The sequence below is a fragment of the Amorphotheca resinae genome (genome assembly GCF_003019875.1).
Source record: "Amorphotheca resinae ATCC 22711 unplaced genomic scaffold M430scaffold_12, whole genome shotgun sequence".
NCBI lineage: Eukaryota > Fungi > Ascomycota > Leotiomycetes > Helotiales > Amorphothecaceae > Amorphotheca > Amorphotheca resinae.
Window position 1 is genome coordinate 950714 of NW_020194482.1, and position 12992 is coordinate 963705.

Here is a 12992-nt window from a genome sequence, read left to right on the forward strand (position 1 = left end):
GTCTGAATGATTGTTATAGGGAGCGAAGTAGGAGGGAGAGTGAATTGATACTGGTGGTGGTTGTGTCGGGCTGGTTGCGCGGTGGGCGAGGAGGTTGGCAGGAGGCCGTCTTGGGCGCTGATTCGCTGATTCGCTGCCCGATTCGCCGGTTGTGGTTGGTCGATGGCTTCTGTACAGCTATTGCACTGAGATTCATGTTATAGAATAATATGTATTCTAAAGGGACCTAAGCACAGTCCGACCTTTCAGGTAAGCTAAGGTAATGTAGGCGCTGCTCTACATGCCTACGACTATCTCCGTCCTCTTAGACGCCACGCCGTATATATCTTGTAGGTGCCTACCCAGGTCTAGTATATAGACTTGTCCCTCTACAGACAATGCCCTGGTAGCCCCTGCAGACCGCCCATAGTCCAGCGCACTATCGGTCGATCGGGTCTCTTGGAACTTGGAAGATCCTTTAGCCAAAGGAGAAGTCGTCGCAGGTCGATAGATAAGGTAAGGAAGGCAATCTAGTCAGGCTCGATCTACACTGTATACCTAGATGCGGTTAGGTCTGTGTATACGTCTATAAATATATCTTACTTACATATCTTCTCCGGATGTGGAGGTCTGATCTGTGACAATGCGGAGGTTGGCGTGTTGGTATATGTTCATCATGTTGATATGTTGACATTGATATGTTCACAGGTTGATATGTTCATTATGTTCATATGTTCGTTCTGCTCATAGGCTGATCGATCTGTTTGATAAGTCCTCTTCGTATCCAAGCCTCAGCCTGGATGCGCTGCCAATTGCGTGCAGGCACGGCAGAGTAATTCCTGATTCCTGATTCCTGATTTCGATTCCTGCTTTCCCCCCTCCTGGACATCATTACTGTACCTGGACATGGCCCTGTACACCTCTCTGCGCACTGTATATTGACCGACATCATCGCTTATCATGTGCAAACCTCCATCTCCATCTCCATTTCCATCTTCACTTCACCTTCATCCTCCCTCCTCTTCGCCCTCCTCTTCCCAGAAGAAAACGACATTGTGACCTTGGTACACACTTTATTCAATTGCCTCCTTCGCTGTCTTTTCTTGTCTCCTCTCCTCTCCCCTCCTCTTCCCCCTTCCCTTCCCTCGCCCCAATCAAACGCTCTAAACCTTCCCTACCTCACCTACCGCTGCTCTTCTTGTCCCCCTCCCCTCTCTCCATCCCCCAGATATATGCCCACATGAACCCTCAACAGCAGCAACAACAATCAACACAACCATGGCCCCCTCTTTCTTGAAGGACCTCCGCAGGCGATCCAAGGCAAGCTTCACGACCGACAAGAGCACGGATTCCAGCATTGGCGGGTCCAATGGCACCAATGGTTCTGCCCCGATGGCCGCCTCATCTTCCACCCTAAACTCGACATACGGCTCCACCACTCCACCCGCCGTCCCCATCTCCCGCTCGACCTCCAACCTCCCCCAGACCTCCAACGGCCCGCCCGCTCTTCCTACCAGCACTCGCCCAAACCTCTCGACCTCCTCGAGCAGTAGGTACAGTGTCTCGGGCATGTCGGGATTGGGCGCACCGTCGCAGAGTTCGTCTCTGCCCACTTCGCAATATGCCCCACGAGTATTATCCATCGCCGATAACACATGGGTAGGCAGCTAGCTTCACCCCCCCTACCGTCTCGGCATCACGGTGGCTGACTCTAGACAGGTCTACCAGAAGGTCCTCCTAATATATGGAACCATCGCAGACCCCGCAACTCAAGCCCTGGACGGGAATTTGACTGTGAGTCGACTTGACGATGGCTTCCCGCCGACTTACTGGCCTGTCTCCGAGTCGCATTTCAAGGCATTGGTGTACCTCACACCGGGCCCCAATCGACTACGCTTCGACTTTACGTCGCCGAAGCTTGCAAACAGCAATACTTCCAACCCGATCCACTCCTCCTACCTTACGATCCACATGCTGCCTCCCCTGACCGCGCCGCCTTTACAGTTGGTCATTCTCCTCGGCAAGGACTCACCGGGTACATTCGATGCTACCCCGGCACGGATTGAGAAGGAAGGGAACGGTCTTGAAACCGCCATCAGGAAGTTTAGGATGGCAGCATATCTCTGGCAAGCGTTTACCGCCGAGCAGATGTTCCGCAACAAGCTAGGCAGAAGGGTCTTTAGAATGGAGGAGGAGTGGGTGACCGGCACCTCGCACTATCGAGATCGTGAGATGGGAACCATGAGGAGTGAGGCCAAGATCCATATCGTTCGAAGCTCGAAAACGGTTGCCGAGCTTCGCGATCTCGATCTGGCGCAGCAGAATCCCCAGGCAAAGAGGAAAGGAGACCTCTTCGGGATCGCCTCGGAAGCCGTAAAGGATTACTTCAAACCTCAACCCGGTCAAAAGCAATACGTGTCAGTCTTGCTGCTAGACGCTCACTGGGATAGGGCAGCAAAGACCATTACAGGTCACGCAGCCCTGGGCGGTGGCGGGGGGGAGATACAACTCGCTATATTTGGCTCTCATGCTCTACATAGCTACCCCTCCAGCTTTGAAGAGGTCGTCCCGGCTTTCTCTGACTGCACCCCGACCGACACGGACTACGTTGCGAATGACTGCAACGAGTCTGGGAGCAGCTGGGAAGCTGCTAACATTGGCATTGGAGCGCACTTGCATGAGACGGGACACCTATTTGGCTGCCCTCATCAAGAGAATGGGATCATGCTTCGTGATTACGTTACCCTCAATCGATCTTTTACCACCCGAGAACCCTACTCGACGAGGACCAAATCCAAGGGGGGGTTGGTTCTACGGAAGGACGAATGTACATGGCACCGACTAGACTGCCTTCGCTTTAGAGGCCATCCCTGCTTTGCCCTGCCTACCGACCCTCCGCGGCATGCTGATGATTCGGTTCATGTGTGGCCCGTGGACAATGGAAATGTCATTGTCACTGCTGCTTCGGGCGTTGCCTATTTGGAAATATTTACTCAAGGCGACGATCTGTGCCATACCTGGCAAGAGTTTGGTGACGGGAATGGTAATGGCCCGATCCAAAAACAGATCATACTTACGGAGCCAGAACTACGAAATCGGCTACCTGAAGACCGAAGGAAATCAAAAATGAAGCTTTCCATAAAGTCCTGCGCGGGTGGTAGCCACGAGGTGGAAGACTTTAGCCTTCTCACGTCTAAGGTCTCGAGACTTAAGCTTCCAAATGGCCAGCTGGCTTTCAGGAGCAGCAAATTGGGTCTCTCGCAGATGGAAGGCTCCCGGCCAGAGGAGATGATTTTCAACAGCGCGATACAGCAAACGAAGCTACTTACACAGGTTCGAGTATATCACGGATTTGCACTGGATGGAATTGAACTCGTGTACGAGGATTCTACATCCCAACTGTTTGGGAAGAGAGGGGGAAAGGAAGGAGGCAGCGAGTTCAACCTAGGTGAGTTTTACGGCAGTTTTGGTGCATCGACGCTACCCGTGCTTATAATTTCCAGATACCCGGAGAGGAGAATACATCACGGGTTTCTATGTCAGAAGCGGATTTTGGGTGGATGGCATAGCCATCATGACCAGCCTTGGTAGGAAGTCACCCGTTTTTGGGAACGCAAATGGTGGTTCTGGGTTAGTCAAAGATTTCCTCCCAGCCGGCGGTAATTCGAACCCTAGCTGACCGCCTATAGGCATACTCTGATACCCCCGAGAGGATACTGCATTGCAGGAGTTACTGGATCGTGCGCGAGCTGGATAGATGGCTTTGGGATTATCATCACTCGCTGAAGGAGGCGTCATGCTGGGAGCAAGGCATCCAATCCCCACCCAAGGCAAATGACACAAGATGCCGCGCATCTCAGCTGGTAATAGGACTGACTGTATGGGCATATAATGGGAAATTGGGGCTCTCCCATGCACAGAGCATATGGGAAGTTGCAACTCTGCAGAGACGTGCCGTGGGTGAATGTCCCCCAGGTCGCCAGTTGCGGCCCCCGTGTAGATCAACCGAGCACTTTGTACATAATAGGTAGGCCTTTGCCGGGTCAGGATTGTTGTTGTTAGATGCAGAAGATATGATGCAGGTCCAGGTTCCCGTTATTAGAGGCGTTAGATAAGAGAGTCAGGCCCGGCCAGGGCAATGGAAGAACATTATGCCAGCACTACACACGTACGCGGTCAGCGCGGATCTGGCGCTTGCGTTGGCCAATGATCGTCAACCAATAGCCGTGGTTTGCTGCGCCTCGCCTCAACGGACGTCATTGACAGTGGCTGGTGCAGCCGCCCTGAAAAACCACGGCTGGCCAAGAGATCTTGCGCGACGTCGTCTCCTCTCCGGAACACAACATAGCATAGCAACAAGACCATTTCTGCCAAGTCTGTTACGCGTCTGCTTCTGCCGGCCGCAAAATCTGCCAAGATGTCAAAAAGGTCCAGTACCAACGCCGTCAATGGCTCCGTGAAGGATTCAACAGTCGGTGAGCCAGGTACGTTGCTCTTCTGAGAGCGCTGCTGCTGCCGATGCCGCTGGTTGCCCACTGCTGACTTTTTATTATGTGTAGCTGTCGAGAAGCAGAAGAAATTACTGCGGGAGAACACGGGGCATTTCTCTATGATCAAGATGCTTCATCTTGCTGATCTCATTACGGCGCTCAATGGTATGGCTATGTTACTAAGCTCTCCTCTCTCTCCCTCTCTCTCTTTCTCCCCCTCTCCTTTCAGAGATCTGGACTGACGTGCCATCTATCGTAGGCTTCTGTGGGGTCATGTCTATATTTTCCTCGATGCGGTACTGTCTTGGACCTCCCTCGGCATACGGGAACCTCTGGGCTGCCCTGGCATTCATGCCCTTCGGGCTGTTTTTTGATTTCATGGATGGCAAGGTTGCGCGGTGGAGGAAGAAGAGTAGTCTTATGGGGCAGGAGCTTGATTCATTGGCCGACTTGGTATGGCACAACTGAAGAAGGAAAATTTCTCTACGAGATCCGGCAATGCTGACTCCGATCCAGGTATCCTTCGGCGTATCCCCCGCCGCTGCCGCCTTCGCAGTCGGCCTCCGCACCCCCGTAGACCACCTGCTCCTCTCATTCTTCGTCCTCTGCGGCCTGACCCGGCTCGCACGCTTCAACATCACCGTAGCCAACGTGCCGAAGGACGCTTCGGGGAAGAGCCAGTACTTCGAGGGCACGCCGATCCCCACGTCGTTATCGATCGCGGCCCTGATGGCGTATTGGGTAAAGAAGGGCTGGATCTTGGATAACTTGCCGTTGGGCGTCTGGGCCCAGGGGACCATGTTCGAATTCCACCCTGTCGTGGGACTCTTCGTGCTGAGTGGGGTGCTGATGACGAGCAAGACTATACATATCCCCAAGCCGTGAGGTGTGGATATGTGGTGGTGGAGGAGTGAGGGTGTAAGCAAAAGCAAAACTGGATTGGCAAGGGGAGGTGATATGGGTTGGCACATAAGATATGATTGTGATTATGACTACGATATGATACCTTCCAGTCGATGACTTGGTGCATAGGCGGCACCAACATAAAAGCATATATTTCTCTTCTCATAATCCCTTGAGCCTATATATGCCGTGACCTCGGAATATTTCCATCCTCGCCCTGAAGAGCTATCAATACCGTTCGTTCATGGACCATTTGACATTCCCCTGTCTTTCAATGCGTGAGTCCGGAATCGATTTATGCTTTTTTCCGGGTATCTATTGGAAGGAGTAACGCTTCCGTGCCTAGAACTTCTGGAGCTTAGTTAATCAATATCATCAATATTGCAATATTTAACACGAACGATTCAGCTGGTCGGGGGCGGATTGTCATCATGGAATTGACCATCCGTACCTATTTTACTGTTTGGGGGTTCTGTATGTTTGGTAGGTAGGTAGGTAAGTAATGAGTCGGAAAATGGGGCTGTCTATCCGTGGAAGAGGATGCCCACCCTCATCTACTCATACCCATATCCATAATACATCTTTATTGCGGAGAACGGTTTGTGTCACATTTAACAGGCTCGAAGATAGTGAAAATATCGCATTCGACGAGTCGTACAAAGGTATATATATATACAGCCAGCCAGTCGCTTGTCCCATCCGTCCAAACCTATATCCATAAAAACGCCCATTCAAGAACCGCCCCTAGGAAACTCCCCTGGAACATGTAACTGGCTAATAGTCTGCGCAGATCCATTACTCTGTCCTTTATCCAACGCCGGCCGGGCCTCATCTTCTGCTATAGGTTTTGGCACGCTTTGCGTTTGGTATCCGATGATAGTTGGCTTTGGGTGGGCTTCGCTTTCAACATCTTTATCGAGTAAGCTGAGATCACCGATGCTACGACCTCCAGACATCAATTTTGAGTCCGAAGTAGCGGGTGGAGATGTAAGCGTGTCATCCGCGGTAATTACTGTGGCCTCAAGAGCAGCTTGTCGCTCCTGCTGGGCACTGGTGAGAGCAGCAATAGATGAAGACCCAGGTGCAGCTTGGCCTCCTTCTTGTTGGCTGGGACTTCCTAGGTTGTTGAGATTGCTTTGTTTGTTGTAAGCTTTCAATCCTGCGGCCCCTCCAGCAGTACCCAGACCTGCAGTAGCCTCCCCAGTATATGGATTGATCCCATCCTCCTTCGTATACTGATCAACCAAGGCAGCATGAGTGGGCGACATATCTTCGCCGTAATGTGAACCCACGCCGCTGCCAGGTATAGCACCAGCGGCAGCGATCAAGTCAGGATCTTTGACTTCTCCAAAACCGGAACTTCCACTAGAGGGCGAGAGAGGAGCCTGTAAGCCACGAGCTACGTCGACCTTGAGGTCAGATGGAAATCGCCCACCTGGTTCGGGGCGTCTTGGCAATACGCCCTTATTCGATCCCTGGGCCACGATAGATGAAGCTGCAGCAGAGAACGGCTCCTCATCCTCTTCGTCCATGATTCCGTCGCTACTGATAGAGCTGGGTTTGTGCGACGTTCCACTGGCGACGCGAACATGTTGGCGTACGAACGCGCTGCGCTCTTGTGGCGTCTTCTCTGTCAAAGCCTCAATGTCTGAAACCCACGCCTGCATCGTGTCCCATGATTCTGCCCTGAATACCCACGAATGTCCCCGGTGGAGTGCTCCGGTTTGGCGCCCCTTAAGCATGAACTTATTGGAAGATGAGCCTTCGGGGGAATGCGAACCTAGCTTCTGCTCGGGTAGATAAAGAGACATAATAGGAGCTTGCGTCTTATCCGCAGACTTGAACTCATGTAAATGAGTCGGAGAAAGTACATACCTGAAGTTGGTTAGCGGAAAATACACAAACAAACCTCCAAGCTATGTGCACAGAAGGGTTGAGTTCTTTGGAAAGATTTTACTTACCAACCAGCAGTGTAGCTCTTGAGATACTTGCTCTTCCGTTCCAATAGTCCAGCCCTGACTTCTTGGGCCCTGTTGATATTAGCAATGAACACGTTGAGAGTCGTGTGGGTAAAGGGATGGGTTGGGGATAATACAATTCATTGTCACGACCAGGATATGCTATATTCTGCGCCCGCCTTATTGGTATCTTGGGATCAATGAAATGTTCGTCTTTTTCCACGAACGCATTCCATTCGAAATCTTTTGGCATCGCAATTGGTCCAGCACGTAGCTCCTCAACGGCCGCGTATGCTGTATCAGCCTCGCGCTTGAGGATACCAGCATAGGCGTTGTAAGACTTCTGAATTTCGCCAACTACGATAGCTTCCAACTCTCGGCCGGATGCTTCGAGATTGAGATAAGCCTAACCTCGTGAGCCGATGCGTTCAAGGGCACGGATCAAGTACTCACCTGGTGCAGATAATTCTCTTCGTCAAGTTGCTTTTCGACTTGACGATCAACAGCCAACTTCAGCAGATATGGATCCTGCTTTCCGGTCATCTGGGAAGGATCGATATCGGAGTGGCCCAAAGCGTCCTGGAGATGGTCTACAGCCTTCCGTGTGCTTTCCATCTCCTTGTCCAGGGAACTCTTGAAATCTCCCGACAGATTTTTTATCTCCTTTATCTTCTGGCTTAAATCGCTGCGCAATCCGACCAAAGCTAGGATAACGTCATTCTCGATGTCTCGAGACTTGTTGGATTCGGCGATAGCAAGTTTGTGGTGGTTCTGTAATATTTGGACGGCGTTGTCGATAACACCACCAGTCAGGAAGACTGGCGGCATGGTGGTGTTGTTAAGGACGTTAGAAATCTTCGCAAGATTCTTAGCTTTGTGGTCACTGTATGCTTGCATTTCTCTGAAATATGCAATGAGATCCTTCAGGACTTTTCGCCAAGCTAGAGTTGAGATGATGGATTAGCCGTATGAAAGTGAGGTATGACATGCTATGCACACAGTGCGTACCTTGAAATCTATTTGCTAGAATTTCCGTAGGGTTACCGCTGGTAGGAACAGGTGAGTAGAATGCACTTTGCATCTCATCGATATCGCCAGTCGGTTGCAAGGCCAGGCTGCGAACACTGCCAGCTCTCGAGCTACGTCGACTAGCACTTCTTCGGAGACTGGGCCCTCTTCTGACGGATGTCTTTTTCTTGAGAGTACCTGCTCGCGACGGGAGAAGGGTGTCGCCCTGCGACATCACAGAATTAGAGCGCTGTGGGCCATCTACGATCGAGCTGCCTCGCTGACTGGCGTCCCACTCCTCATTAAACCTCCCCAAGCCCGGTTGCACGACCGACTGTGACAACGGCGACAACTCTGACGGATTGCCGCTTGGTGCTGAGCCAAAGTCTGTGGCAGCACTACTTGTGATTGTGGGCTGGGGGTGCGGGCCGCTGCTTGCGCCGTACCCCCTTTCGACATAGGGTTGCGCAGGAGGAACGGCTGGTGTCGCATTGAGCGCAGACATGATGGGCGGCTGGCGTAGCAGAGGGGTCTTGGTAGGTACCTCCTCTAGCACAGCGCAGCGCAGTATGGTATCGCGCCGGGACTAAAGCTCTGTCGCGATGTCATTAGAGAGTTGCCTGATGAAGAGCGGAGAGGAAGAGAAGAAAGGGGAGAGGATGCGTGCGAGGAGGGGAGCAAGGCTCACGGTGATGGATCGTATTCTAAGGTATGTATGGTGTAGCGCTGAGAAGTGAAGTGGACGAGCGAAAGACGAAGGATGCCCACGAGGAGATGTCGGAGATACAGCGCAGGGCAGAGCAGAGGTTTGAACAACAAGAGATAGTAGGGGCAAAGTAAAAGAACGCTGTTTGTTATGTAGAGGGAGGAGAGGATGAGGATGGCGGAGTCAGTTGTGGACTGGGGGAAATAACAAGAGCGAGAGTATAGGTAATATAAGTGATATATATATATGATATATATATATGTTTATATGAGGATATGCGGGATGAAGTCCAACACAGACAGGTTCTTGGTCTGGAGGTGCGCGGCGGGGGCACGGACCATGTCGATGACGCAGGAGACAAGCCACCAAGGGACGGATACCCGACCCCTATACCCGAGAGACGAGACGGGATACCCGAGAGTGAGAAGTGTGAGAGAGAGTGAGAGACAACACCACACAACAAGTCGCTCTCGAGTCTCTATTCACATAACTCATACCTCTCACGAGGCCAAGGGAAGCTCAAGGGAGGAGACGCGATGCCATCCCAGACAGTCAAAAACAATTAAACAGTCAAAACAGCCAGACATCAGACTCTCAAGACTCTCCACCACCCCTTCTAGCCCCAATTCTAGACAGCTCTCTTTGGCTATCTTACTCCCTATGTGTCTAGCTCACCTAGTGTCATGCTTTCTTTCGTGCCTAAGGTATGCTAAAAGCCTCCCTAATCTAGATGATATTGTGCATACCTTACTTACATTACCCCTATGACATAAGTATATATACAATGCTGCAAGGTATCCATACCTCTACTTGTATCAAGTAGGCTCACATTACGCATGTACCGGTACATTTCCTTGGTCTTGGTATACTTTATTCCCCCACCTATCTGCACATAGAGACCCCTCTTATCCTCCCTTTTCTCCTTCCTCCCTGAAGTGCTCAGCCGCTTCGACTGACTCGAGCTGTCGATTGGCTCGTCGCGCCAGGCAGAATCGGGAGATCAGCGCCCAAGCAAAGCTCACCCGGCGATTGTAGCAGGGTTTACACATGATCGTCATCTAAACGGTTTCCTTTGGATCGTTGTTGGCAGTTGCTGTATCTAACTACCTAATGCTAGTGTAGCTACTGTACTGTACTCTGTTGTATCTACCTCGGCTTCCATATAGCATAACTGTCGTGCCTTGCAATTCACATCAATGATCACACCCTCCTGGTACCTCTCCAGACTTTTGTAGAACATAACATCGTCTATCCCCATAACGCCCAACTACGGGAATCGCGCCTTGACGCATCTCATCAGTTCTTCTCCTTCACCACCTTCGCGTCGCCAGGGAACGGGTTGTCTGATCTCCGTTCGTCCCGGAGGGCCACGAGCTTCTCGATAGCCTCTTGCAAGGGTACAGGCTTGCCCCGATCTTGAGTGGACGTATCATCTCGGTTACGAACATTAACTTCACGTCCCTTCATCTCCTGGTCACCAACCACTGTTCGCAAGGTTAGCTCGATTCTCTGCGGCAAATAGACCTAACTTACCGAAAATGAAGTTGTATTGTGCCAACTGCCCTGTACGGATCTTCTTTTGCAAGGTATTTCCACTAAGATCGACATCCACGTACATCTGCTGGGCCCTGAAGATTTGCTGGACTTCCTCGGCATATTTATAATATCCCACGCCAACGGGAATCACAAGAATTTGTCGAGGGCTTAGCCAGAAAGGCCATTTGCCGGCGAAGTGCTCAATCAGGATTCCAGTGAATCGCTCCACACTACCTGCAATGGCCCGATGGATCATGACAGGTCTTGCGCAACCGGGGGTCAATGGTTTGATGACCCTCTCCTTCTTCGCTGGTGCTCCATCAGCAGGAGCAACTTCTGCTTTCTTCTTTGGCTCTTCTGGCTTCGCCTTTGCCGCTTCATCGGCTTCCTCCTTCGTCTTGGCGGCAGTCTCAGATGTCATATATTCGAGACCGAAGTTCTGAGGTAGTTGGAAGTCGAGTTGAATAGTAGCACATTGCCAATCTCGTTTTAAGACGTCACTGATGGTGATGTCGATTTTAGGTCCATAGAATGCACCATCACCCTCGTTCAGTTCCCAGGGCGTTCCTCCAGGAAGCTTAGAAAAGTCATCCAACGCAGAGCGGAGCTTGTCTTCTGCCATATCCCAGACCTCCCGCGCTCCCATATATTTCTCTGGTCTAGTAGAAAGCTTCATCTTGAAAGTGAAGCCTAGTAGGCCGTACACAGAACGAAGGAAATCGAAAAGATCCATAATCTCATCCTTGATTTGGTCCTCTCGACAGAATATATGGGCATCATCTTGCTGGAATCTCCGCACTCGTGTCAATCCAGACAAGGCACCCGAAGCTTCATTGCGATGAAGAACACCGAAATCCGCAACTCGCCATGGTAATTCTCGGTGACTTCGTTCCCGATGAGCAAACATCAGACAGTGTCCAGGGCAGTTCATAGGTTTCAAAGCAAACGTATCTTTCTCAACACCAAACGTAAACATATCATCCTTGTAGTAATCCCAGTGACCCGAGATCTTCCATAACTCGGAATTGTACATGTTTGGCGAGATGACCTCATTGTAACCGCGCTTCCAGTACTGCTCCTTCAAGAAGGATATGATGGTGTTGTAAATCCGAGTGCCGTGAGGCAACCACATTGCTGATCCGGGAGAAAGCTCATGGAAGAAGAACAGCTCCTGGTCCCTTCCAATTTTTCGGTGATCCCGCTTCGCAGCTTCCTCCAAAAATTTCTTGTGCTCAGCCATTTGCTTCTTGTCTGGGAACGAAACACCATAGATACGCTGGAGAGAATCGTTGTCCTTATTACCCAAGAAATACGAAGCCGAGTTTTTCATGATTGCGAAAGTTTCGATTCGGCCAGTATTTGGGACGTGAGGGCCACGGCACAAATCGATGAGGGGACCATTACGGTAGACCGTGGTGAACTCGCCATCCTTGATCTTGTCTTTGATGATGTGTTGTTTGTATTTGTTGTCCTTGAACATCTCAAGAAGATCTTCCTTCGAAAGGACAAGTCGTTCGAAAGGCTGCTTCTCCTTGACAATTTGGCTGACGAGTGTCTCCAGAGGTTTCCAATCTGACTGCTGTACCGCCGCACCACCTGGAAGGCCCATCTCGTAATAAAAGCCAGACTCGATCGGCGGGCCAATACACAAGCTGCAGCCAAATCGTCTCTCGGAGGCTTCGCCCAGGATGTGTGCACTCGAATGCCAGAACACTTTCTTGCCCAGCTCATCGTCAAACGAAAGCAATTCCAGCTTGCAGCTTGCTTCCAGCGGTCTCTCCAAGTCCCATAACTGTTCGGGATCCCCATTCAATTTCGCGACGACCGTACGTTTGAATAAACTGTTCGAGATGCCCTTGGCGATGTCTGCGGGGGTGGTTTCCCACGAGGTGCCTTGTTTGATGCTGCCATCTGCGAGGGTAATGGTAATTGGTTCTCGAGGTTTGGCAGCAATTTCTGCATCGCGCTTTGCCTTCAACTTGTTAAAGATCTCGATGCGGTGGGCAATAAATTCAGGTTGTGGCTGCAGTTCCAAAGGTCCTTCGTCTGCCCCACCATCCCCTCCCTTCTTCTCCTTCTTCACCTTTGGCTTCTTTTCGCCAATAACGACCTTCTTCACGCCATCGGCAACAGAATCAACGGCCTTTTGTGCGGCCTCCATGACTGATATTGGGATGTTGTCGTCGTGCTCTCTGGAAAGGTGGATTGGGCGGGGGTGTGTTTGATAGTGCTGGAGTCTCGACTCTGGAGTCAAAATTCGCGGTGAGTCAAGTCAGACGCGCAAAAGCGGCAAGGCAAGGCTAGCGAATTGGAACCGCCAAAAAATGTTAGCCGCGAATTTTCTCAAGAGCTGCTCGATTTTCTCAAAATTCAAGAAAATCACCAACACCGAGCAACAATGTCGTTCCGAGG

The 12992-nt window shown here is 51.2% G+C and overlaps 3 protein-coding genes across 3 annotated transcripts; 1 reads left to right on the forward strand and 2 right to left on the reverse strand.

The window, feature by feature from the left end:
- The first annotated feature begins 838 nt into the window (after positions 1 to 838).
- Positions 839 to 5422, forward strand: M430DRAFT_69632 (hypothetical protein). The gene is made up of 8 exons (XM_024869443.1): positions 839 to 1638; positions 1699 to 3427; positions 3483 to 3609; positions 3669 to 3719; positions 4204 to 4208; positions 4539 to 4634; positions 4729 to 4922; positions 4986 to 5422. The coding sequence occupies exons 1-8, from the start codon at positions 1258 to 1260 to the stop codon at positions 5352 to 5354; spliced, it is 2952 nt and encodes a 983-aa protein (XP_024717509.1). The 5' UTR covers positions 839 to 1257; the 3' UTR covers positions 5355 to 5422.
- Positions 5423 to 6003: 581 nt separating this feature from the next.
- M430DRAFT_45315 (hypothetical protein) lies at positions 6004 to 9277 on the reverse strand. Its single transcript, XM_024867762.1, has 6 exons — positions 9027 to 9277; positions 8339 to 8932; positions 7784 to 8271; positions 7468 to 7736; positions 7334 to 7402; positions 6004 to 7247 (listed from the first exon to the last, which is right to left on the reverse strand). The coding sequence occupies exons 2-6, from the start codon at positions 8841 to 8843 to the stop codon at positions 6104 to 6106; spliced, it is 2475 nt and encodes an 824-aa protein (XP_024717510.1). The 5' UTR covers positions 8844 to 8932; positions 9027 to 9277; the 3' UTR covers positions 6004 to 6103.
- A 1063-nt stretch (positions 9278 to 10340) lies between these two features.
- Positions 10341 to 12812, reverse strand: M430DRAFT_146924 (hypothetical protein; the record flags this gene model as incomplete). The annotated part of the gene is made up of 2 exons (XM_024863037.1): positions 10578 to 12812; positions 10341 to 10528 (listed from the first exon to the last, which is right to left on the reverse strand). Exons 1-2 carry the CDS (start codon positions 12739 to 12741, stop codon positions 10341 to 10343), a joined length of 2352 nt encoding a protein of 783 aa, XP_024717511.1. The 5' UTR covers positions 12742 to 12812.
- Between the last annotated feature and the right edge of the window lie 180 nt (positions 12813 to 12992).

Excerpts from the sequence above, each read along its gene's own strand:
- M430DRAFT_45315 (XM_024867762.1), bottom strand. The coding sequence starts at position 8,843 with ATGTCTGCGCTCAATGCGACACCAGCCGTTCCTCCTGCGCAACCCTAT. Across the intron at positions 8,272-8,338 it reads TCTAGCAAATAGATTTCAAG|CTTGGCGAAAAGTCCTGAAG; the intron begins GTACGCACTGTG and ends TCTCAACTCTAG. Across the intron at positions 7,403-7,467 it reads CCTGGTCGTGACAATGAATT|GGCCCAAGAAGTCAGGGCTG; the intron begins GTATTATCCCCA and ends TAATATCAACAG.
- M430DRAFT_69632 (XM_024869443.1), top strand. The coding sequence starts at position 1,258 with ATGGCCCCCTCTTTCTTGAAGGACCTCCGCAGGCGATCCAAGGCAAGC. Across the intron at positions 3,428-3,482 it reads AGGCAGCGAGTTCAACCTAG|ATACCCGGAGAGGAGAATAC; the intron begins GTGAGTTTTACG and ends TATAATTTCCAG. Across the intron at positions 4,635-4,728 it reads TCTCATTACGGCGCTCAATG|GCTTCTGTGGGGTCATGTCT; the intron begins GTATGGCTATGT and ends CATCTATCGTAG.